The sequence below is a fragment of the Hemicordylus capensis genome, chromosome 3 (assembly GCF_027244095.1).
Source record: "Hemicordylus capensis ecotype Gifberg chromosome 3, rHemCap1.1.pri, whole genome shotgun sequence".
NCBI classification, from domain to species: domain Eukaryota; kingdom Metazoa; phylum Chordata; class Lepidosauria; order Squamata; family Cordylidae; genus Hemicordylus; species Hemicordylus capensis.
The window spans coordinates 221,755,872-221,781,513 of NC_069659.1; the positions used below are offsets into that span (position 1 = coordinate 221,755,872).

At 42.7% G+C, this 25,642-nt stretch overlaps 1 protein-coding gene across 16 annotated transcripts in view; it reads left to right on the forward strand.

Annotated features, from left to right (window-relative positions):
• Positions 1-25,642, forward strand: part of GRID1 (glutamate ionotropic receptor delta type subunit 1) — a 1,034,570-nt gene that overhangs the window by 984,788 nt on the left and 24,140 nt on the right. For 7 of the 16 annotated variants that reach the window (XM_053305290.1, XM_053305292.1, XM_053305293.1 and 4 more), the window contains 2 exons: positions 18,264-18,430; positions 20,181-20,421. In XM_053305290.1, coding sequence (XP_053161265.1) covers positions 18,264-18,430; positions 20,181-20,421 — 408 coding nt within the window. Of the gene's footprint in view, positions 1-18,263; positions 18,431-20,180; positions 20,422-20,696; positions 20,792-25,642 lie in introns of all 16 variants that reach the window. The other 9 variants (XM_053305288.1, XM_053305287.1, XM_053305289.1 and 6 more) reach the window with 2 other exon arrangements.

A 25,642-nucleotide genomic window follows, 5' to 3' on the forward strand; every position in this document is an offset into this window, starting at 1 on the left:
CGGCTGTGTGAATTTTTGAGGTGCAAATGCACTAACTTGTGGACTGTCTAACTGATCTAGACCAAATGTAGTCCAGTTGTAGACAGAGAAAGGAAAGTAGGCTGATTAGTTCTTACTAGAACAACTTTTTTAAAATTTAGTAATAATAATAGTTTATTATATATTTATTTATGTAGTAGTAATAGTTCATTATAGTCAGTGGGTTACATTTAACACAAAAGAGTAAAAGAAATATCCAAATACATATGTTTACAGGTAGCAGCAGTGTTTTTATTGTCCTGCAGCAGCTATTTTAAGAGCTTTTCTAGTGGTGTTCTATAAGCTTTAAAAGTTTTTAAAACTCAAAAACTACTAAGAAATTTTATCAATATTGTCAGAAGAATGGAAATGGAAATTGGCAGGTATGTCCTCTAAAGATAATTCCATAGAGAAAGTAAAAAAAAAAAAAAAAGCCCATTGTTATCCTAACCTGACCCTGACCCTTTCCTCTATGCAAAAATGAAGCAGTTTTACCCAAATCATTTGGGAGTAGGGATGATAACACAAAGAAAGCTGTAAGTGCAACAATGCTATTACTTATTTCCCATCTTTGGGGGGGGGGGGGTAGATGTTACCAAAAATCTCTGTGACCATTCATCCCCTGAGATTTTAAGGTTGTGATCCTACCACACATAGTTCCACATGATGGTTCCACACAATGCTCTCAGATGGCTAACTGTATAATTTTTAAAACCCCAATACTGATGCAACAATATTCATTAAAGTTACATACAGAAAAACAGATCAGCAGCAAAGCCAGATTAAAATCTCCTGAGCAAGTCAATCAATCAATCAATCAATCAATCAATCAATCAATCATCTTTATTACAGTCCAAGACCAGCACAGCAAAAACATAACAGTTCATTAGTGTAAATTCCCACCACCACCACCACCACCACCATCACAAAGATCTGCTGGAACAAAATAGCCTTTAATAACCTTCAAAATAAACTAAGATAACTTGAGGGTGCCACTGCATAAAGGACCCTGCTCAGTTTATTTACATTTTCTTGTATGAGCCCCATACAAGAAAATGTGCCCCTTAAACTGTATCAAGACCCTTCTTACACAGGGGCATAACTAAAATAGTATAAGGGGAGACAGTTGTCTGGGGGCCCACTGCCTGGGGGGGGCCCAGAGGCAAGTCACATGATTGACTCCCCCAGCCACACACCCGCCTGAGCTCCTTTCAGTTGTATTCATCCTCCGAAATTGATTTGAGTGTTAAGACCTGGAGCTACCAGAACCGAATGTCTTACTCTAGTACCATTAAATGACTTGCATCATCCACAATTTACAAAACCTTTTAAAAAATAATTTAGGATGATGTTCTATTGTGGCACCTAGGTGTTATTTATATATAGAGATATACTTTTTGTTACCACTATTCAGCCTCATTTAAAATTTCTTTACTTCATGAGCTGAGCTTCAGTGAGGAGAGGCCATTTTAAAATCTTGTCTCTGGGCCCACTTCAACCTTGCTACGCCCCTGTTCTTACACAAAGACCAGCATTCTGAACTATGCTCAGAAACATATTAAGAGCCTGTGCAGACCTCTCAGCAGCACAGGTGTTCTGAGAGAACACCTGCAAGAGCATTGCCATATTTTGAACAGTGCTCAAAGGCAGCTCTAGATAGTAATCCAGCCTTCAGGTTACTTTGGCATATATAGTTTTAACCACATCATCCTTTTCTAGGAGGTTTTTCACAGCTGGCAAATCAACCAAAGCTAATAAAGTAGTCCTCCACATGGCTTCCATTTAAGGTTTCAGAAACAATGCTAAGTCCAGAAGCATTCCTAAATCTTGCTCCTGATCCTTCAGGTGAAATTCAGCCACATCCAGAACCATCAGTTCCCAGACCAGACAGACCTCCTACCGTCATTGACGCTAGCCATCTTCAGAAGTATTTTTTAAAGGGAGGCTGTAGCCACTGCAATCCGAAGTCTCACCCCCGCACTATTCACACTTCAACTGATTGTCTGCAGAGACAAATGCTATAATCCCAGAGATGTAAGTTTGGGGCAGTATAAAATATGTTAAATACATACATACATACATGCATACATACATAAGCATTAAGAGATTCTTTCTGTAATCCGAAGGCTGGGGTACCTTCACATTAAAGATAGTTGTTCCTTCTGAAAATGAGTGGTAGATTTTTATTATTAAATTGAAAATTATATCTCAAAAGTATGTGTGTGAGAGAGAGAGAGAATTTAAAAGATTTAGTAATATGCACATTTAACAAATCAATTAATCACTCAAAAGAGTGATTTTTACTCTTCAGCGAATCAGCAAAGCATTCTATAATCAGTAGACTAAAAGCAGTGGTTCTAAGGCTGTATCTATGCTGGTACACATGTATGAGCCAATAATGTACATAAAGCACACATTGATGTGGAACAGCCTAAACAGTCTGCACTGTTGAGTGTATGTCATGAGACTATAGTGAAAATTACTTCGTCATACTGGTATTTTTCTTCCTAACCGGTTTCCTAACCAAGGTTTGCATAAATATCTCGAAATACTTTTTTCTAGCTACTTTTAATTTAATCGTGAAATCTGCTCTTTGTTACTGCAAGTTAAGTGAGTAAAAATCCTTTTGAAATTAATGGTGTAATGTATTGCAGCCTAATGCTGGAGTACCCTCCCCCATTCTCTCAAAACTCGGTTGTCTTGTTCATTTTTGATGTGGAAAAGTCACTACAATGTGAATTTCACCTGTCACTTCAATGTGACCACCTCTCCTGAATATGCCCCCAACTTGCTGAGATCTGAGAGGTGCCACATCTTTGGAAAACGACTGAAAGCTCAAATTCTGCGGGACATGACAAACCGCAGCCCTCTTCTCACTGTGTGAGGCCCTGTTCAAAAGAAACTTCTCCATATGAACATCACAGGGGAAAGTCACATTGTGGGGAATTTACCATATCAAAAATGAGTCTGGGAACTGAACTGTAGTCCACAAATATATTAGGTAAGAGTAGACCCACTTTAAGAAAATGCCATTTCTGTACAGGTGCACGTTCACATCTGCATGCCAGGGCAGATGCTGCCTAGTAATGGTGTACTGCTTTCAATGGAATACCTACTGGAATGCTTTATATCTGAACTCCTGAATAAGAGCCAAGCATGCTGTTTGACTTCATAATCAGAGCACAACTTTATTAACCAACTTTCAATCCTATATCTGCAATGTCAGTTAATCTAGCATGTGGGTACAATTCTATGATTGAGGCAGAAACTGCCTTGTAGTTACTCCCCCATCTCCACCTTTTCGTGGGAAAGCAAACCAGGCCCAAGAATGGCAGCTGTTATCTGCCTGCTTCACAAGGCCCAGAGCTGGCTGGTTGGTTAGTTAGTTATTACATTTTTATGCCGCCCCATCCAATGGCTCTGGGCAGTGCAAAAATGGCTCAGGGCGGTTTGCACAGAGAAATAATACAGTAAATAAATCAGATGGATCCCTGTCCCCAAAGGGCTCACAATCTAAAAAGAAACATAAGATAAGATATACACCAGCAACAGTCACTGGAGGTACTGTGCTGGGAGTGGATAGGGCCAATTCCTCTCCCCCTGCTAACTAAAAGAGAATCACCATGTTAAAAGGTGCCTCTTTGCCAAGTTAGCAGGGGTTACTTGGCTATGACTATTTAGTAGATCATTTGGACCAGTTACTAAATATATCTAGCACTCCTGATCTCTGACATTCACTCACTGTCCAGCAGTCAGGAGGTTAACCACTTCTGGGTTGACCCATGATCAAGCTTCACCAGAGTAGAACAAGCACATGTCAGATCACATACCAAATACACAGAAACACATATCTTCCATGTATATCATCCCTGTTAGGAGTAGTGCATGGGCAGATTCCTGAGAGAATACTATATGTAGTGTATATCTTACGTATCATGAAGCTATAGAATGAGTTCTGCATCATGAATCTGATTCTTCTACCAATGAACTTACAATCCTCAACTGATGTTAATGAGCTTTAGATCACGCCCTTATACACACATGCCCTCTGATTAGTTCAATTGCTGTTTTTCTTGCCATCTTCAGCCTACGCATACTGTTTTAATTAGCAGTGGTCCTTCTGGGTCAGGTACACTGGCTTCAGATTATAAGGTGATTTTTCTCATTACTGCATCCTCATTTTTTGCTTCTCTAACCACTGGAAAAAGGAGAAGTAATGAAGCTGACTTTGCTTGCAAGTTGGATGCCCTGCACTACATCAGTCATGCTGGAGCAACATAATCAGGTGTACATTTGCTTGGGTTCCTTATGAAAAATATCTAGACCCCTGGATTGTCTTTTATTAAGAGAATCCAGGGGTCTAGATATTAAATCACATACATTTAATGTGATTAAATTGATCACATTTATATACGTGATAAATCACACCCCATTTCATCTAGGGGAAATACATGTGTGGAAGCAGTTTCTCCATACATATCCTTAGCTGGATAGGGTCTTGCATATATAAGCACAAAACTGACATCTAATTACCTGTTTGGGAGAGGGATGGGGAGATCAGATTTAGTTTCCCCCTTCTCCCTCTTCCCTGCCGAACAGCTGATTGGTGGGATTCCAATCTGCAGTCTAAACATACAGCCTCAGTTGTTTTGCATGCACCACAGACTGTAGCATTCAGGCCATAGTGTTTAAAAGCTATCTTAATGTAGCTATTGAGGCTGTTCTCATGAGCAGCCTAGCCCAGGTTATGGCAGCCTTGCCTGGGCTAGGCTGCTCATGTGGAGCACTGGGATCTGCGTGGGTTAGGCTCCCGCCCAGCCTAACCCCCGCTCCCAAGCCTAGCTCTTAGCCAAGGTTAAAGGAACAAGCTCTCCCTTAACCCAGCTGCCAGGATCACATAGGAACATAGGAAACTGCCATATACTGAGTCAGACCATTGGTCTGTCTAGCTCAGTATTGTCTTCACAGACTGGCAGTGGCTTCTCTAAGGTTGCAGGCAGGAATCTCTCTCAGCCCTATCTTGGAGAAGCCAGGGAGGGAACTTGAAACCTTCTGCTCTTCCCAGAGCGGCTCCATCCCCTGAGGGGAATATCTTGCAGTGCTCACACATCAAGTCTCCCATTCATATGCAACCAGGGCAGACCCTGCTTAGCTATGGGGACAAGTCATGCTTGCTACCACAAGACCAGCTCTCCTCTCTGTGTCCATGTCTCAAGACACAGAGTGCCCATCTGATGGGGGATCCCATCAATGCACCATGCTCATGGCACGGTCCATTGTGGGATATCCACAGGCCGGGATGCATCTGTGGTTCAACGCAGATTATCTGGGAGCGTGGATACATTTCCAGCAGCATTTCCGTTACCGTCTGGGGAGAAGGTGAGTTGGGACAGCCTTCCCCACACCCGGTCGTGTGAATGGCCCCATCGTTGTTTAACATTCTTTTGTTATGTCATCAGGTGCTGAACTATTATCAGATTTTAAAGACTCATGCTTCATATACCTTTTGCACAAATATAGTAATAGCTAGATTTATTTAACATTTTTGTTTTAGAGTCATATTGACAACGTGTTTAGAATACCAATTTTCATAACTTTGGGATTCACTGTAGAATTAGAATGTGGTTTAGATTTATATCAGAGTAGCATTGTCAGACTGGTTTTAATTCTTTTGTGTGAAGGCTTTTTTTTTAATTGATTGGTTTTATCCAAAAACTCTAGCAGTAACCTAGTCCTGTTCCAGCACCTGAGCTACCTAGGTGCCACATGATTAAACGTTGACATAAATGGGCCCTAATGTTGAATAACATTATCAAATGAAGTACAATGCTTATGTTTTAAATGTCACTCTTCACAGCTCAGTAAGCTCTTTAAATAAACAGACACATTGCTTGTGTATTTGTTCTAGACAAATACAATGTCTAGAGATAGTAAGTTTTCGGACCAAAACAAGTATTAAAGCAACAGGGAAATACGTACGTGAAATGTAATCAGGCCGAAAATCTTTCCTTGTTTGAAATATTGAATATCTAGAAAAAGCTTATCTTCCCTTTCGACAATGCTGCTTATATTGCACTGTCAGTTTTAAAAAGCCATGAGAGGATCTGAGGACTTCCCACCCACCACCTCACATTTATTTGAAGACCCATACAAGCAGAGGAACAGGAAAGAACTTGTGGAAAAGGCTGAAATTATCTTACCAATAAAGCACTGTCTCAAGTTCAGTTGTTCTCCCCTGTGCCTTTGACAGAGTGGGACAGTCTTAAAACCCTCTTATGACAATTTCCTCAAGCTCATGGAAGAAAGATGTGCCTTACATTAAATGATCTGGGAGCATATAGTTCTTCCCCTAGTTATCTTAGGCATAGGGATGTGCAGAATGTTTTGACGGTGAAACGTTTGAACATGAAACAGGCCATTTCAAGTCTTTTAAATAAAGGGCCTGTTTTGTGCTCAGAGCAGAACAACCCCATTTCGATCAAAATGTTTCAACGTTCCGAGCACAATTTTGAATGCCTATTTTCCCCTTGCTGATTTATTTTCTGGCACTGGCTTCTGATTGGCTTGTGATCTGCCTACGTCTTGGCTGGCTTGTTATCATATAAATCAAGTGTTGTCATGGGCAACTGTTCCCCCCATTGGCTTGGGGGCAGGAGGAGGGGGGGACACAAAAGGAGAGAATTTCAAATCCAAAATTTATTCAAAGAAACTGGGAGGCAGAGAGAGCCCAGGAGAGGAGAGCTGGTCTGGTAGCAAGCATGACTTGTGGTAGCAAGCATGACTTGTCCCCTTAGCTAAGCAGGCTCTGCCCTGGTTGCATATGAATGGGATACTAGAAGTGTGAGCACTATAAGATATCCAGCTCAGGGGATGCAGCCGCTCTGGGAAGAGCAGAAGGTTCCAAGTTCCCTCCCTGGCATCTCCAAGATAGGGCTGAGAGAGATTCCTGCCTGCAACCTTGGAGAAGCTGCTGTCAGTCTGTGAAGACAATACTGAGCTAGATGGACCAATGGTCTGACTCAGTATATGGCAGCTTGCTGTGTGTTCCTGTGTGAAAAGGAAATATCAGGAGAGGAGGAAGAAAAGTTTGATTCTGTGGTTTTCTTTTTTCAGCATTAAGTATAATATGCTGTCCTGTTGCTGCTTATAACTATCTGGTTTTGCTGGATCTCAGACTGACAAAGGCAGAACTTGGGTGCCTGCCTTCCTTGAGTTGTGGTTTGGTTTTGTGTATGCACACACACTATTTCTTGGCGATTGCTGTGATGACTCCATTTCTGGCCTTGAGACTAACTTGTGCTTCACACACGGCTCTGGTCTGTTCTCTGCAATCTGCATTGCAAGGTGTACTCAGTCAAAATGTGACTGAAGTTGCTCTAGTTGAGCTTATGGCGATGCTGGCTGCTAAGTAAGGGTGCTGCTGTGGCAGCTGTTGCAATGCTAGGAAGCTAGGAGTCATCATTGTGTGTGAGAAAGCAATGTGTGCCAATGATGTTACTGCAGCTCAGGCACTGTGGCTGGCAGTGTATTCTGGGTCAGTCATTCTTTTTTGGCCATCTTTGGACTGTGTTTGAAATGTGTGTTCTGTGTTGTGAGGAACAGATTACATTTTACTGTGTGCTTCTGCAGTGTTTCTCAAGGCAGGGTTGAGAACAAAGTGCACTCATAGTGCAACTGCACACAAGTGCAGTTCACTCTATGAGTGCAGTTTGTTCTGGCCATAAGGAACAATGGGGAAATTCGAAACACTCCATTGTTCTTCATGGGTAGCCCTTAGGAAACCAAAGTGGGTTGTTTGGTAGGGCATGATGGGTGCTGCCTACCACCCAACCCACAAAAACAGGGCAAGCAGGCAAATTTTTAACACATTTTTAACCTTTCCCCCAAAGCCCCTATGGGCTTTGTTACCAAAGATATTGGATTTATGCCTAAGAATAGCAGAAATATTTGTTGGATTCAGATGACATGTTGAACTCCTTTCATGTGGCTACAGGGAAGCAGCTCACATGCTGCTCTGCTAAAACATGGATCAGGCCTGAGTCACTTCCTTTCTTCATAGCTCTGAGCACATTGTTTTGACCATGAAAGGGATACGTTCTTTTGCAAGGTACAGGGCCAGGCTGTTTATAATCAGTAGTACCATAACCTATTGTTTTGAGGCCCCGCTTGTTCCAGTGTTGACAGAGACCACGCAAAGCAAATCAGTTGCACCGTAAAGTGCTCAATGACAGGAATACATTATAGGATAGTGCTGACAGTGTCATTTGATTTTCAGCTCCAGAGATAATTTCAACTGCAAACAGAGTCTTGCCAAATCACTGGTTTCTCTCATGGAAACACAGAAATGAGCTGTCCTGTCCAAACAGATTGTCACTGAAACAAGCGTAGAACTCCTCTTACAGTATTTGACTTTCAGTATACTTGACAGTATGCTTGTCTTCCCAACCCCCTCCTGCCCATATATTCCAATGGGCAAGGCAGATCAAATTAAAAACAAGGAACAAAACAAGAGTCAGGGGAGGCTCTGTATGCTTCCCTTCAGATCGGAGGGGAGAGATTGTAGGGTGGCTTACGTTCCTCTCTCCCTCTTCCTTCCCTGGAGAGGAGAGCTGGTCTTGTGGTAGAAAGTATGACTTGTCCCCTTGGCTAAGCAGGGTGCATAGGGCTGCATATGAAAGGGAGACTAGAAGTGTGAGCACTGTAAGATATTCCCCTTAGGGGATGGAGCCCCTCTGGGAAGAGCATCCAAGTTCCTTCCCTAGCATCCCCAAGATAGGGCTGAGAGAGATTCCTGTCTGCAACCCTGGAGAAGTCGTTGCCAGTCTGTGTAGACAATACTGAGCTAGATGGACCAATGGTCTGAGTCAGTATATGGCAGCTTCCTATGTTCCTATGTTCCCCTTCTTCACTGTGTCTTTTGCACATAATATAAATGCTTGTTTGCACTTAAGCTCTGCGCAGATGATCAAAATGAATGAGTGGAGGGAAGATTAGGATGATCACAGGCTCCTATGTATGATCCATCCCCAGCAAAAATGGAGGGTATAGATTGTGCATAGATCACCTACACGTATAGGCCCCTATGCAAGGGGCACCCGGAATGTGAGGAAATCAAGGCAAGCCCAATGGGAGCAGTCTCAAAATCTGTCTCCTATACATTCATTTCTGCTTTGGATGACTGTCTATACAGGACTTTAGATATTTCTCTCTCTCCATGAAATGAGTAACTTAAACAATGGCTACAATTAGGCATTATTATGGTCTTTGTTCCTAGTGAATTTTCTTCAGCATTGTGTTGTCTAAAGTGTTTTAATATTTGACCAACTTAACCAGTTTCAGATTTTGTTCTCCACTCACAAGCAAGATTTACCTTTCTGCCTCACCATTTACCACCACGGATTAAGCAGTCGTCTCTCCTAGTGATTTTATACATTTCACTAACCATGTCCTCTGCTAAAATTTGGCTATTCATTATTGCCCTTTACTTACCATCTCTTTAAAAGGTTACGGTTGTGCAAGTGTTATAATCTGCTTTATCTCTGACTGTTGGAACATACAAAGTTTTCTTAATAGCCCCATGGGATGGGCTTTACAAGTTTTGAAAGCCTATGTAAATTTATATCTAGGGGTGATCTTTTAAAATCTAGCAGATTAAAGAGGTTTTCTTTTATATATATCACACACTTGATATCTGCTTTAGTTGGTGCTTTACAGTCTGTTCTTTAAGGGTTAGCTGAACACAGTTTATATAGAAGAGCTAATATTTATTCCTGTCTAGTTTTTAGCGCGCACACACACACACACACACACACACACGTCATTCACTCAATCAAAAACTATGTTATATCCAGGTTTGGGAGCTGTTGTGTGGTCTCAAATGTCAGTTATGTGGAAACAAGGTCAAAGGAAAATCTGGGAAGAAATGATTGTGTGGAAGGAAGGTCGGAAGAAAACCTGGGTAGCTTTTCCTCTTACCTTGCTTCCTCACAATCACTTTTACCCAGGTTTCCCTCTAACTTGCTTCCGTACCACTGAAAATTGGGAGCACACACATCTTCCAAACCCAGGTAGAACAGAGTTTTTGATTGTGTGGATGACCTCAAAGACTATTCCACAAGCAGCCTAACCCAGGCTAGGGCATCCCAGCCTGGGTTAGGCTGCTCGTGTGCAGTGCCAGGATCGGGGCCAATTCTGACACGGCCCACCCACCTAAGCCTACTTCTAATCCCATCCTTTAGCCAGGGTTAAGGGTGCAGAAGGACCCTTACTTAATTCCAGTGCGGGGGTCATGTGGGTGCTTGGGCTGTGTGCAGTCCAAGCATGCACAGATTTGGGCACCTGGAGTACCTGACTCCTGGGGGATTCCTGCAATGCACCGAGTTCATCACGTGGTGCATTGTGGGATATCTGGAGGCCAGGACATCTCCAGAGATCCACACTGCTCCAAGCAGCATGGATCGTGTGGAAGTGCAATCCATGCTTCCCACCATCAAGGAAGGATCATCTGGGGGGGGGGATAAGTTTGGCTCAGCCTCCCCCCACCCCCACTTGCCCGTCTGCTCACCATCCATGTGCATAGTTCTTATTGTCTGCAAATATATTGCTAAACCTCCTTAACACTAATAGAACTGATTTACTGCAATGACTATAAGCTTTGAACCAGAAAGTTTCTGATTCAAGTACTCTATTACTTCAGCTATGCCCTTAATAGATGGCCTTGGGCAAGGCACTCTTTTTCACCTAAGCTCCACCACCCAATCTAAAATATGGAGCTCATAACATTGGCCTACCTTACAAAGTTGTTGTAAGAATTTCTGAGATCATCTATTTGAAGCAGTTTGAAATTTTCATATAATTGCTAATTATCACATTTGTTTTGACTAATAGTTGCCATAACTTCTAAATCTGATCCTTTATTTTACACATGTATATTTCAAAATATTGGTATGAAATTCAGTAGATTCAGGTTGTTTAACATTTCTTTTCCTGTTACTAAGAAAGGCCCCAGTGTATCTCACCCTTCCTTTTCTATTGTAAGGAGTAATTACTGAAAGTATTTAGTACTTTATTTATTCTGTAGATGCCACAGTTTGTCCTTTTAAACCTAAGAATGCCCTCCAAGGATCCATGTTTTGGATGGATTTAGGCAGTGGATTTGCTTCTTATCTTCAAATGATTTTGTTTTACAAATTGTCATTTCATCCTTATAGGTTGAGGTGAGATTTCATGCCTTTTCTTATATCGTTTGATATCATTTTATAAACCCATAGCAAAATTGCATGAAAGGTTCTTTCTTTCAATTTATCTGAAAGTTCCCCCAGTAGAAATCCCTTCCTTATATTTTGCAAATTATATTCTCTTTCTGTCCAATAGTAGAAAGCTGCTATAGTTCACTGCATGTAGATGCCAGACAACTATTCAGTCACAAGGCAATCATTTGAAGAATTCCCATTTCTGAGGGACTGGATGAGAAAAACATTCTTCCCTGGGAGGGAAGAAAAATAAATCTCACCAGAAAAAAATAAATCAATAAATCCAGGAAAAAGAATTAATCAGGAAAAAAATAAGTCAGCAAAGTAAATCCAGGGAAAAATAAGGTGGCCAAATAGATCTAAAGTGCAGGAAAAATGGCAAACTTCTGCAAAGAGCAGAGACTCCACAGCATGCAACAGCTCAGATGAGGTGGTCAGCAGGTCGGGTCAGAAGCAAATCAAAGGAGCAGCAGGTGCCACAGCAGCCACCTCCACTGCCGCCAACACTCTCTGATCAATAAAAAGTGGCTTCGCAAAGTCAAAGGGTGGCCTTTAAATAGAATTTTAATCCCCCTCCTTTGCTGCACCCCCCTTGTCCCTCCCCCTTGGCCAATAGGGTGAGAGTTGCCACTGAGTGGCATGATTGTCAGGCTAACCCAAGCACCAGACACATCTGTCCAATCACGGCAGTGGCAGCGGCAGCTCAGCCAATCTCTGAAAGTGACACATAGAGGCTATTCCCATGATCGCTGGAAAGCGGGCTAAGGGAGCTTAGCTCACTTTCCAGGGATCACGGGAACCACTGGGCTTGCAGGAGAGCCCGGTTCTCCCAAGGCGGCTAGCCTGCCTAATTGCCCCTCACCTTAAATGAGGTTAAGGGAGCGAGCGCTCCATTAACCTCATTGGGTTGTTCATGTGTCACCGTGATGCGCAGTGACACATGAGTAGACCCCCAACCGGGAGGCTGCTTGCGCTCGCGTGGGGCATCCTGGAACTTCCAGGGGCCGCGCGGTTTCCAATGCTTGCAGCCCCCACCGGCTCCGTGATGGAGCTGGCAGTCATGTGGGCGACCGATCTAGCTGCCCAGGGCTGCCTTTTAATCGTCTGTGGGGAGAGCGGGCCCGGAAGAAGCTCTTCTCACCAATCATAAGAAGAGTTTCATAGAGGCTCTCCTCACAGGTAAGCAAAACGGGGCTAAGGAAGCCCAGCCTGGATTTGCTAGTGCATGAGAACTGTCAGGAGCTGCTCGGCTATCAGCAGCATCACAGCGTCAAGCCCACCTCTGGAGCCCACCTACAAAATGAGTTTAAGGGAGCAAGTGCTCCCGTAACCTCATTTTGGCGATAGTTTGCCAGCAGCTGGGGCTGGGTGACTACGGGTCTCCCAGCCGGCATTGGGGGGATCCCCATAATGCCCTGTGCACTAGTGCAAGGTATAATGGGAGTTCTGGTGGGCAGGGAGATGTTCTCAGCCCCCCAGCCTTCCTCACTGCCTGAGTAAGCAGCTGCAGTTCTGGGCACATATTCTCCACACCCAAACTCTTTAAGAGCATTGTCTTCAGGGGAGGAAAGCTTTTGAAGGCTTCCTTCCCTCACCTCTTTTGAGCCCTTTTTCCAATCATGAGAAATGGCTCACTGTGTCAGAAAATGGCCACCTACACTTGACCTCATGAAATGGTGGCTTAAGCCTTTGGGCTCAGCCCAGACCAGCCCTATTTTTTTTTCCAGTCGTTAGTTCAGCTTGAGCTTGAGCCTTTGTGCCAAGCTGTCTCGACTTTGATCCGGCTCGCACAAAAGATCACCTTTTAAAAATAAGAATCTACATTGCAACTTGAACTCTCCTGGCTTCCCCCAAAGAACTCTGGAAAATGTAGTTTTAATTAGTGTACAGAGGACTTCCTACCCTCACACACAGAAGTACAGTTCCCAGGGTTCCCTGGGAGGAGAGTAAAGTAAAATAAAGTTGTGCCATCGAATTGGTGTCAACTCCTGGTGACCACAGATCCATGTGGTTTTCTTTGGTAGAGTAACTATTAAATCACTTCTCGGGTCAAAGCAGACAAATGAAAATGGCTGCTGTGTATCTAGTTTTCCCTTCTACTCGATAACATCTAGAGGAAAGTACCTTATTTTGAAAATTAGGAATGGCTGGCTAATGGCCAGCCATAATGGCATCAATATCAAATGCAGAAAACATCCCAAATAAAAAGACATGCCTTTGGGCAAGTGGGGTTACTAACAATCTTGTATTTGATAAACACAGAGGTGATTCTCACGATCCACCAAAAGCGGGCTAAGGGAGCCTAGCCCGCTTTTGGCGTATCGTGTGCTGCCACAGGCTGAAACAAGCCTCCCGGCCCTGGGGGTCCATGACGGAGCCGGCAGTTGTGTGGGCAGCTGATCTGGCTGCCCAGGGCTGCAGGAATGATTGTCTGTGGGGAGAGTGGGCTAAGCCCGCAAACCCCATTCTCCCCACAAACCCCATTCAGGCGAGTCTCACTGATTGTGAGACTCGCCTCATAGAATTCTAGCTCCTCTGAAACTGATGAGAAAATACAAATAATCTAATTTTTTTTTTAAAGAAAATGTCTTGGAAGTCTGCATTTATGATTACTCATGTATTTGCATTAGATTCTCCAGCCCATCTGTTCCACTGTGCTTTTGTGCATTCACTAGAGACTTAAAAACATATTACTTAAATGCATTAGGAAGTCAATTATTACTTTAACCAAGCAAAGTGATCATTTTTCCTCCCTGAATTTCCATCCAGAAACATTTCTTACATCTTATGTTAACGAAAATGATTTACATTCATCATGCACTCCGCATGCAGTCACTGTTTGGAATCCCAATTAAGGCTGACATTTGCGGATGAGCTGTGTAGGTGTGTAAGTCAATATTAGCCACAAGTGAAACTAGTGGGAGAATATGGTTCCTTTCCTCTGCCATGACAAAACAGGAAAGCTTTCTTTGTACAGATCTCTTTTCTCCAAACTTCTGAGAGCTGGGATGTACTATTTTTAGCCTGTTTTCCAATAGGCTTATGAGATCATCCAGCATTCCATGTGTATGTCTGTGTGTGTGTGTGTGTGCGCGCGCGCGCATGTGCACGCGTGTGCGTGTGTGTCACCTATCAACTTTGCAATGCCTGGACTGATATGAACCAAATCAGTTAAGTTGTGGGGACATATAGGGACACCTCAACGGCATAGTTTGTGATGATGTAATACACCCAGTTTCAAGACAGCGGATGCATAAGCATTTGAGGCACATGTGGGCTAACTTGTGGACCGCCTAACCGATTTGAACCAAATTTGGTTTAGTTGTAGTGAGTGACACACAGGGACACCTCAATGGTGTGGTTTGTGATTATGTCATCCATCCCAATTCAAGATGGTGGACATGTGAACATTTGAGGTGCAATTGGGCTAACTTGTGAACAGCCTGATTTGAACCAAATTTGCTACAGGTGTAGGGACATAGGGATGCCTCAAGGGCATAGTTTGTAATGTTCATCCACCCCATTCAAGAGGAGGCACACTTCATTCTTACACCCTCAAAGATTAACTCTGTAAGAATAAGGTAATAATGTTATGTAACATTATTGAGTTGTATACATTTACCAAAGAGTAAATGTAAAGCATTCACCCTTTGCACACTCTCCTAGTAGTGATGGGCAGGTTCAGCTTGACTTGTTTATGACTCTATTCTGTATTTGTAAGCTTTTTAGTGAGCATTTGGAAGAAGCTCACATTGGTTTTGAGAAGTCTCTTCAGCTTGACATGATAGGTTTCAAATCTAGATGGAAGACAGCAAGCACATGAGGGGGCGGCGGGGGAGAGTGCGTGTGTGTTAGTTGACCCAATTAGTAGAACTGAGCCAAAACAGTCTTCATAGTTTTGTTTTTCATTTTTGTTTTTCTCAAAAAGCACTTCAGTTTTTCAGTGAGTTTCCAACTCCCACTCAAAATTCATCTTTCTTTTTGCTGCTGTTGTTCAGGACCTGGACAGTAATTATAGCTTAGACAGTACTGTATGAAAAGCTCACATAGGGAGATTTCATGGCTTCCAGGAATGGTGCAGTCTCTTAACTTTTGGCTCAATACACAGCTCCAGGAAGTTCTCTAGCCTTGTAACAAGAAGCTGTGCAGTTCCTGAATGTGTCCAGCCAAGCTCAGAGAAGCCTCCTGACCTGAATGAGCTAAAGCTTAGGCAGAATTCCTTTACTTACTCTTTGTAAACCTCTGTAGTCTCTCACCCATATGTCAGGTAAGAGTCCTGCACTAATCCTGCCCTCAGATCTAACTGTAGTCAAAAGGCTAATGGAGAGTCAGATCCCTGAGGGTTCTTTTCATGTGTACCTTCCTGCCCTGCTTAATAGCTTGGGTCAAGCCAAAATGGTTTTCCACATTTCACTGCCCTATTGGCAAGAAATGAAAAGGTAGAGTATTTCAGCTGCTTTCAGTGATGGGAGTGATTTGAGTGGGCACCTTAGTAGCTGCAATGTTCCTCCTAGTGGTCACTGGCTACGAGCCTCCCATGCTCCTTAGGAATAGAGATGTCATGGAACCAGATTGCCTGGTTCAACTCAAATCTGGAGTGGATTTGAGCCGCCCTTGGTGGCTCTGGTTCGGACTCAATTGAGCCCGGTTTGGTCTGGCCGTCGAGCAGGCTCGATGGGTATACTTGTAAAGGGGAATCCAGCACGGATTCCCCTTTACAAGTAAAGGGCTAAATGTCGGGGAGGGGGAAAGTAGCTTCTTAGTAGTTTACCTTAAAAACAAGCGATGGTGGGGATGGTGGCAGTGGAAACGGGGATGGTGGAAGTGGTGGCGGGGGCTCCTTCCACCCCCTGGCCTCCCAAGTGACTGGTGGCCACACTGCAGCCTGTTTTGGACCACAGATAGGTGGCTGTGGCAGCGGGGATGAAGTGTGGCTGCCCAGTCATTTGGGAGGCCGGCAGCCGGGTGGAAGAAGCCTCTATCTTCCCTGCAGCCATGGTCATTCCCGCCCCCACTGTGGTTTGTTTTTAATGGTAATCTATTAAAAGGCTACCTTCTCCCCACCCCCCTTTTCCTGTTGAGCTGGTTCACAAGGAACTTGGACCATCTTCTCTCAGTTTGATTCTGAGCTGGCTCACACATCCCTACTCAGGAGGATACTATGTAATCATGTAACAGCCTCCTGAAGTGTATTCTGGGGGGAATGGAAGCTGCCAGCTGATGGCTACTGGGCAAACGGAACACAATTGCTGCTGAAAAATTGCTGCTGTAAAGCAGGCAGCAGCAGCAGCAAAATATTTTGGCTAATTCCCAAAGAGAGCCCCAACCCCTCCTCCAAATTAGGCCCAAAGTTCTCTTTTGAGACCTTTTGGTCCAGCCTCCCTGTGAATGCCTAGGGGCTGAGGAGCTGCTATTGGAAATCAATGGTGGACTAGATTTCCCTTGGCCTGAGCCAGCATGTACATTCTTATATTCTTGGACAATTCCAATGTAGATACCGGATTGCTGACTCAGCAGTAGCAATGGGGACACACATGTGGGAATGTGTCATCAGAAGAAGGCATGCTTGCAGGGGCGTATCTAGGGTAGGGCAGGCAGGGCACATGCCCCGGGCGCCACTTGAAGGGGGGTGCAATTTTTTTAAAATTATTTTTTTTTTAAATGGCCACCTGAAACAAAATGGCCACCACACATGCTCAAGTGGCCTCTGTGAGGCCCTAGGCCATGCCAGTCCTCACACAGGCCATTTGAGCATGTGCAGTGGCCATTTTGTTTTCAGCGGCAATTTAAAAAAAAAAATTATTTTTTTAAAAGGCCACCACAAATCCTCAAATGGTCCCTGTGAGGCCCTAGAGGCCAGCAGGGGGAGGCAGAACATTTGCAGACCCCCTCCCTACAGCCTTTAGGAAGCCCCCTGAAGGGGCTACAGGTAATTTTTTTTAAAAAGGATTAATATAAGTCACTGTATACATATTCAGTTTGGCACTATGTACAGAGAATCAGGGCTTGTGAATACTAAGCTGAAGCTTATGAGCTAGGGTTGTATTCATTTGTTCTTACTTTGCTTCTTGTGATAAGTGAGTTAAATGTGATGTCTTAATAATATGGCTATTAATGGTGAGTTTGTCTTTGAATCAGTGTGAAATCCTTAGTATTAAGACCCACTGGGAGTTTCTTGCTCTCTTTCTCTCATTTTAACTGTCTTTCTGAAATACTAGAATATATTCCAAGCAGTGACACAGTTTACTCTGCATATCTTTTAATTATTTTCAGAGTATCTGGGAAAAGTTAAATTCTCCATTTATTTTTAAAACTTATGTAATAGTGATGCTACAATGCATAGTAGAGAATTAGACAGGCACTTCTGTTTATTTTTCCAAGTACACCTCCACGTAGTATTTGGGTATTTCATGAGCCCCAGCATACTGAAAGTTGTCATTTTCCAGGGATTTTTCTAGGGACAAACATCCCTAGTCTCCCTTAAAAACTATAGCTAACATGAAATTTTGCCTAAAATAAAGCAAATTTGAGAAGTCTTTCTGTCCTCAGAATTCCAACTTAAACCAAAGTCAAGGTAAATTTTGCTCAGTAGTAGAGTTCTCACCAAATTTTATCTTCTGTTTTCTATTCTATCTTCTTAGATGAAACATATGTAGAAAATTTAAGAGAAATGAATAGAATTGTTAAATTTCATGGGGAATTTTTCACACCTCTGTGTTTCCCCAAAATGTTTAACTTGTAGTGAAAACAGAGATGGGTTGTGGGGGGTAGTCCTGTTGTGGCAAAACATTTGTTGGAATTTCATAGGAATTTAAAAGAATATTGTTGAGGTAAAATATCTATATTCAGAAGCCGTCAAATTAAAAAAAAAATCTGCTCTGGAGTTATGGAAGTGCTTAAAAATTCCAGGAGGAGAAAGTATTTAGGAGCTATAGTTATTGGGCTTTAAATTATGTATTTATATATTTATTTATTTGGTGGATGTTTTTATAGGCAAAGAAAGGCAACTATGCATTCTTGTGGGATGTTGCAGTAGTGGAATATGCAGCACTGACAGATGACGAGTGTTCTGTGACAGTCATTGGAAACAGCATCAGTAGCAAAGGATATGGGATAGCACTTCAGCATGGCAGTCCCTACAGGGATCTCTTCTCTCAAAGGTAATACAAAACTGGTCTGGTTTGAATTGCTCACCCCACATCAAGCGAAGAGTTCTGTTTGCTGGTATTTATTCAGCCCTTTTTATTAAGGTTTTTGGTCACTGAGCTGTCCCTTGCCCTTTTAAACATTTATCTGCATTTGTTCTGCCTTTATGTTTTTATTGAATTGTTTTTAGTGTTTTTATCTTGTTGTTAACTGCCCTGAGGTCTTAGGACAAAGGGTGGTATATAATGATAAATAAATCAATCAATTTAAAAAATGATACGTTTTTAACTTTGAGAACAAAATCTTGTGTTTTTAATACTACTTGTTTGGGGGTTTATTTAAAACAAAGCAGAAGCAAAATACATACCACTCTAGTAAAAAACAGGAACATGAAAGATAAAATATACAATTCAAAGCTGAGTGTCTGATTACTGAACAAAATTTTGGACCGCGTCTCATGATCAGTGAGACCCAGTTCAGCAGGGTGTGTGGGGAGAGCGGGCTAAGCCCGCTCTTCCCGCACATGAGCGGGGAGGGAGCCCTGAGCGGCCGGATCGGCCACCCACACAATTGCCGGCTCTGTGACGGAGCTGGTGGGGGCCGGGGAGCTCGGGGGCCACGCGGCCCCCGGAAGCCTCAGTATGCCCTGCGCGAGCACGCAGGGCATACTGGGGAGACCCCCGGAGCTGGGAGGTGGCTTTTTGCCTCACCTCCGGGGGTCTACTCACGAGTAGCTGTGGCACGGAGCCGTGCCACGACTACTCACGGTCATATAGCCCAGGTTTGCAGAGTGCTCACTCTGCAAACCCGGGCTAAGGGTAGGGGTACTTGAGCGCGTTACCCGCTCTAGAACCACCAGGCTCGCAGTCGAGCCCGGTGGTTCTCACAATCAGCAAAAATCAGGCTAGCAGAGCCTAGCCCGATTTTTGCTGATCGTGAGAATAGCCCCTTTGTGTTAAGGGGTTCAGTTCCAGTTCAGGTTCAACCAATAGGTCCAAGTTCAGTTTCAGTTTACTTGAAAACCTCTGTGAACCGTTTTTGGGATTGGGTTCAGCAAGTCAATCCCTGACTGAAACTGTATGTGGGTATGATGCTATACCCAGTTCAAGACTGGGAATAGCTGGGTAAATTATATGATGATGTGACCAGTTCACTGAGAGATGACTAAAAGGGCTGTTCCACATGTTACAAAACAGCAAACCTGAATCTGTTGACACAGTACCTGTATGATGCATGTGTTCTCAGACACTCCTTTTTCATGTTCACTTTTTATACCTGTCAGGTACATATTTTCTCTCTTTCAGCCAAGATTGAGGCCATGCGCACAAGCAGCAAAATCCAGTCAAGGGCAGCCTAGCCTGGGTTTGGCTGCCCATGGGCACTGCCAGGATCAAGCCCAATTCCAGTGCTGCCCGCTCGGGTGGTCCAACTTTTAACCCCACCCAGAGTCGTGTGTATGGTTGGGCTGCATACAGCTTGAGTATACACTGAGATGAGCACCTAGAGTGCTCATCTCCTGGGGCTATCCATCAATGCACCACGCTCATCACGCAGTGCATTGTGGGGATATCCAGAGGCCAGGACAATGTGTTTCCCAGCAGCATTGCCTTGATTGTCTGGGGGGAAGGAAAGTTCTGCGCAGCCTCCCCCCACCACACACACACCTGCCACCCACCCCGTCATATGAATAGGCTTGTTTTCTCTTGGCAGGCTCTCCTTGCAGGAGAATAATGCTTTTGGTTTTTCTTGAAACAATTTCTGCAGGATCTTAGAACTTCAAGAAGCTGGCTACTTGGATGTATTCAAAGAGAAATGGTGGCCACGGATGGGACGCTGTGATCTAAACAGCCACACCAATGCGCAGACAGATGGGAAAGCCTTGAAGCTTCACAGTTTTGCAGGGGTCTTCTGCATTTTGGCAGTGGGCCTGCTCCTAGCCTGCTTGGTGGCAGCCCTGGAGTTGTGGTGGAGCAGCAACCGTTGTCATCAAGAGACACCAAAAGAGGTCCATAACTTTTATTCTTATCACAATTAAAAGTAGGGAGTATAATGCCCACACAGAGAAAGAAAGAGAGCAAACAGAAGCTGTGGAAATCTTACGTAGGTGCTCTCACACAACTCAGTTCACTGGATTATAATTGGTGATAACTACATTTAAACACAGTTTTTGAAATATTTCTCTCTCTTTTCTTTTCTTTTTTAAAAATCCCTAATGTTTGTGTTTTATGGAAGGTACCAAATTGTCAGCTCTGGCGACTAAAGTCCTGTATTTATTTATAGAGCAGATACAGCCTGGGCAGCAGCAGCACTGCAAACATTCCCACATTGCCCCACCATTGTGCCTCAACCTTGCCATGGAGAGACCATCTTTAGGGGTAAGAGAGTAGTTCAGGCACCATGCCTTTGGCCCCTCTGTTCAGACTGACAGACCAGGATGTTTAGGGCTGCCTTAAATGGTCCCTTCAAAAACAAAAGCCATGCATATGATGGGTTTGTCTGCCATGGCCAACTTGGGGAATTGTGGGGTTGGTGCTGATGGCCCTTATCCACATAAGGATGCACAACAAAACCCCATATAACCTGTAATCCAGTTGTTTTTTCCTGTGCAAAAACTTTTGTGTTACACTTCTGGGATTGTGCTAAAGCACACAGTTTGGGAGCACTAGAAGACATTTTACTTCCTGCCCGCAGTGACAGCAATTGTAATGCTGTTGCCACACGTGGGGACCCCATCCAATCCCTCTCGCATGCTACAGAAGCAATAATGCTGCCATCTGGTGACATGCATTTTGAGCAACATCCTAGATAGCTCAAATGGAAAGAGGTGACCCCCAACAATGTGATATTTATGAGCATGCTTTAGTTCAGGCATGCCCAACATATATCCCACCTAGCTGAACATAACTGAACATATCATCACCAACCACCTATGGTGGCCTGCCAGAAGCCTGACAACCTCTCCCCTTCCCATTTTTGCAGTACTAGCTGAACAACAGAAATAGGAGGTTTATTGAACTGCAGATGGGCTTCTAAATATGGTTGGTGGCTGTGTTTGGTCACAAGTTATGCAGACCTGTTGTAACAGCCTGTTGTCAGAAAAATGTGTGCCATTTAAATAGGGCTACTGAAAGGTTTGTTTATATGATGCAGACTCAAGTAAGGCCCCTCTCAGGTTTCTCTGCCCACCATAGGAAGATGATTATATTCCAGGCTGTAAACTATCTATGGTAGTTATTTGCAGCATATGGATAATGTAGTTAAGGAGGGGTTATGAAGAATTATGTTGAAAATACAGCAGTGACAAACTTTAGGATGTCCCCAATGCCTTCTTATGTAATCCAGTCTTCTTCTAAAGGAAACTATTCCTTTACAAAGCAAGTGTGAGAACAGTACATAAATAAGGCAGCTATTCTTAAATGGCTCTTCCAGAAATATGTAATGTGTTTTCCTATGTGTGAACAGATGAATGAACCTTTATCCTGTCTGTCAATAACACAATAAGTCATTCAGGCCTCATAAGTGTCTGCTGTTTCCCCTTTGTGTCTGTTTCTCTTCAGAATTAAATGATTGTCTTTTAGTTAAAGCATCTCTTACAGAACGAGTTTGAAATTGCCTAGTATCAAAGGCTTTCTTTGCAAATATTTCAAAGTGACAATAATCAGACCACCAACACAATATCTTGCAAAAGGACAGCATCTGTTTGCATCAGTTAAAATCTTTAACAACCTCACCTCTCTGGTACTCTTTGAGACATAAAGACACTTGAACCTTCTTTCATCTTGAACAGATGTTTTGTGCCAGAGAGTTACAGGAGTAACTGTACCCCAGCTGGGCAGGAACACCAGGCCCATCACTTTTAATTTCTCTGTCTCTAGTTCCCAGGGGTACTGCAGTAACTGACATGCCTACCACATACTCTGGCAAAGCTTTTTTAAAAAATATATAGTAAACATATCTAATATTACTTATCATTAACATTCCATTTGTCTGTATTCCCTCTTTGTCCATTCTACTTGCTCTCCAAGCATTTATCATTCTTCTCATACCAGCCAGAAGAGTCAATTTGTATAAAACTCCACAATGTTATTTTTTGGGGGGAAATGTAGCAAAATTGCATATTCAGTTTGCTCACACAAGAATGAGTTCATTCACAAGGAGAAGGTCTGTGGAAAGATCAACCTAGGGACAGATACATAAATTAATATCAGGGCTGAAATGTTTTAACTGGTTTAATCAGTAGACTAGTCAGCTAAAGCTAAACTCAACTCAACTCAGCTAAGCTAAACTAAACCAAAAACCTGTCTGCCCAGTTCTATGCATGTTTATGTACAGTAGAAGTGTCCCATAGCATTCAATGAGACTTAGGTACAATTGGGCATGATCCGGGAGATCTGATCATGGTGTAAACAAATTGCCATGGGGAGAGGGGGAAAATTGCATCAGGGCTGTGGTTCTGGGGGAGGGGGCCAGAATCATTCCTTCCCTACATTTTCCTGATTAAAATCTCCCCCCAAAATTACTATTTGCCTTCTGGTCGAATTTTCTCTACAGAGCAGGGCAAATAGCAGCTGGGGAGGGATTTAATCGGGAAAATACTGCATGGGAAAGGGTGAAATTCCTCCCCACCCCCACTCCCGGGCAACAGCCTCAGTCTGATTAAGAAATATGCCCTCCACCGGTGACTGCTGCAACTAATTTATGGATTATACACTGATCATAGAGAAATCAGTAAGGACAATTTTTTTAAGTGGTGGAGTTCCAAGTCAAAGACTGGAGATGCAAGTTAATGGAAAGTTTTGGCAGTTTTGATTCTAGAATGCTAGTGTAATAATGAATAAAGAATAATATTGTTTAATAAGACTTTTCTTGCTAATAAATTAGATATTTTCTTACATTGCAAATTATCTCTCACTTGTTCACTATCTTAAAAAAAGGCACCTGTTGAGGCTTTGATGATATGTAAATGTGTTTAAATGTAATCACTTACTCGGCTGACAGATCTAATTAATACCCCCATACCTTTTGGTGCATGCTTTTATCCAATAGATCTTCTTACCACTTCTGAACCAACAGGTTCTTCCTAGAAAATAGCATTGTAAGTTAGCCCATATACTGAAGGGCACTTCACATGCTATTGAATTAGCAAGTACATACCTCTATGTTCTGTGTACTTGTAGCTGTACACGTGAAGTGTGTGAGCCACTGACACTTTTCTTTCTTTTTCCCCCTTAAAAAACAACTGTATTGAACAATGCATACACATGATGCAGGGAGCCAAGGTTGGTCCTTGGTCTTTGGGACAGATACAGTGTATATACACAATATACACTTGACCGAGAAAAGACATGTACATCTTTTCCATGCAGTAGATCTACTATTTTTGGAAAGGTGTACAGAAATATTGAGATATTCCACCTTACAGCATTATTAATATCAAAGGATATCACTGTTAATGTAATATAATAATCTATGGTTTTACAAAATCATAGCTACAGCAAGTTCTCATATAACCTTAGTTATACAGGCTACAATTCAGTTTCGATGAGTTTCAGTGGGTTCAAGCACAACCATGTTGGAGAGTGGTCATCATTTTTTCAAGCATGCATAAAAAAGCATAACCCAAAGTCAAAATCAAATACAAAACTAATTGTTAAATATATTTTGATTACAATTGTACTATGAGAAAATCCCCCTTTTTGCCCTGCATTTAGCCTACCGAATAGCATAGATTTCAGAGATGTTTTGAAAATATATTTCTCATAGATTAATGTGATAATTTAAGATAGTTCTCTTCAGCCCAGTGAAAACAGATTTATAAAAGAAAGATTAGGATCTAATATTGTTGGAAGAATTCTGTACCTGAACTGCTAGGAAAGACTCCCTTCCAGTAGGATATGAATTCTATATATTAAGCTGAAAAGGTATTTGAGATGGTCCAAATATTCTGAACGATTACTTCCAGCTCCAACTAAAGTTACCTTTGGATGATCCTTAAAGAAGGATCTAAGACTAGAAGTACGTTTTTTCAATTGAACAAAAAGAGCCCCTGGTGGCGCAGTGGTAAAACTGTTGCCCTGTAACCAGAAGGTTACAAGTTCAATCCTGACCAGGGGCTCAAGGTTGACTCAGCCTTCCATCCTTCCGAGGTCGGTAAAATGAGTACCCAGAATGTTGGGGGCAATATGCTAAAATCATTGTAAACCGCTTAGAGAGCTCCGGCTATATAGCGGTATATAAATGTAAGTGCTATAATCTTCTGTCTTTTATTAGTGCCACTGTCTGGAGTTCTTCCACAAGATATGAATATTAGTATCCATTCACATCTCTGGCTCATTTTAGCAAGGCTACCTTTTTGGGTTTTTTAACTGATAAACAATTTATGCAAAGTACTGTAGACACAATCATGATACATAGACATTTTGTTTTCCAAGCTGCAAAATATACAGCAAAATGCCTTCGTGATTGTTCTTTTATTTTAATGCTTGTCATCCTGTGTACATGTCTTCATGTTGAAATAAATGAAAGGATATTTGAAAGCTGACTTCAAAAATAGAATGAATTGGCATGCTCACATTTGATCATCCTGATCCAAAGACTCCATGTGTATGTGGAAGCTCTCACGATATATAGGGCCCCCAACTCACACTAACAGCAGGGTAACCTGCGTATGTATATCTCTCCCATATGTACAGAGCTAACCTTGACATTATAGTGGATCCTGTGCTAGTTGGGAACTCTGTAAGCACAGTATGGATGTGCAAACAGGTTCGATGTTGAATAGGTTCGACATCTAACCTGTTTGGTTTGATGGTCCAATATCAAATCAAACCCCCCTGGTTTGGTATCAGACCCGCATATACACACACACACGGCCATTCAGGGGGAGGTTCAAGATCTTTTTATTATTATCTCGTGTTTACACAGTCAGACAGGTATTATTGACTGGTTTATTTTATCCAGACATAGAGTCCTTCCCAAGGACCTGGGATGCCAGAATTTTATTGTCAATGGTTATAGATATCATTGCAGAATATAGGCTGTTCCCAGTAAAGCTGCTTTTTGTAATTGGCTGATGGTGATTTCTGTGGCCCCTATGGTATTGAGGTGCTCTTCAAGGTCTTTTGGAACTGCACCCAGGGCGCCAGTTACCACTGGGATTATTTTGGTCTTTTTCTGCCACAGCCTTTCAATTTCAATTTGTAGATCTTTGTATTTGATGATTTTTT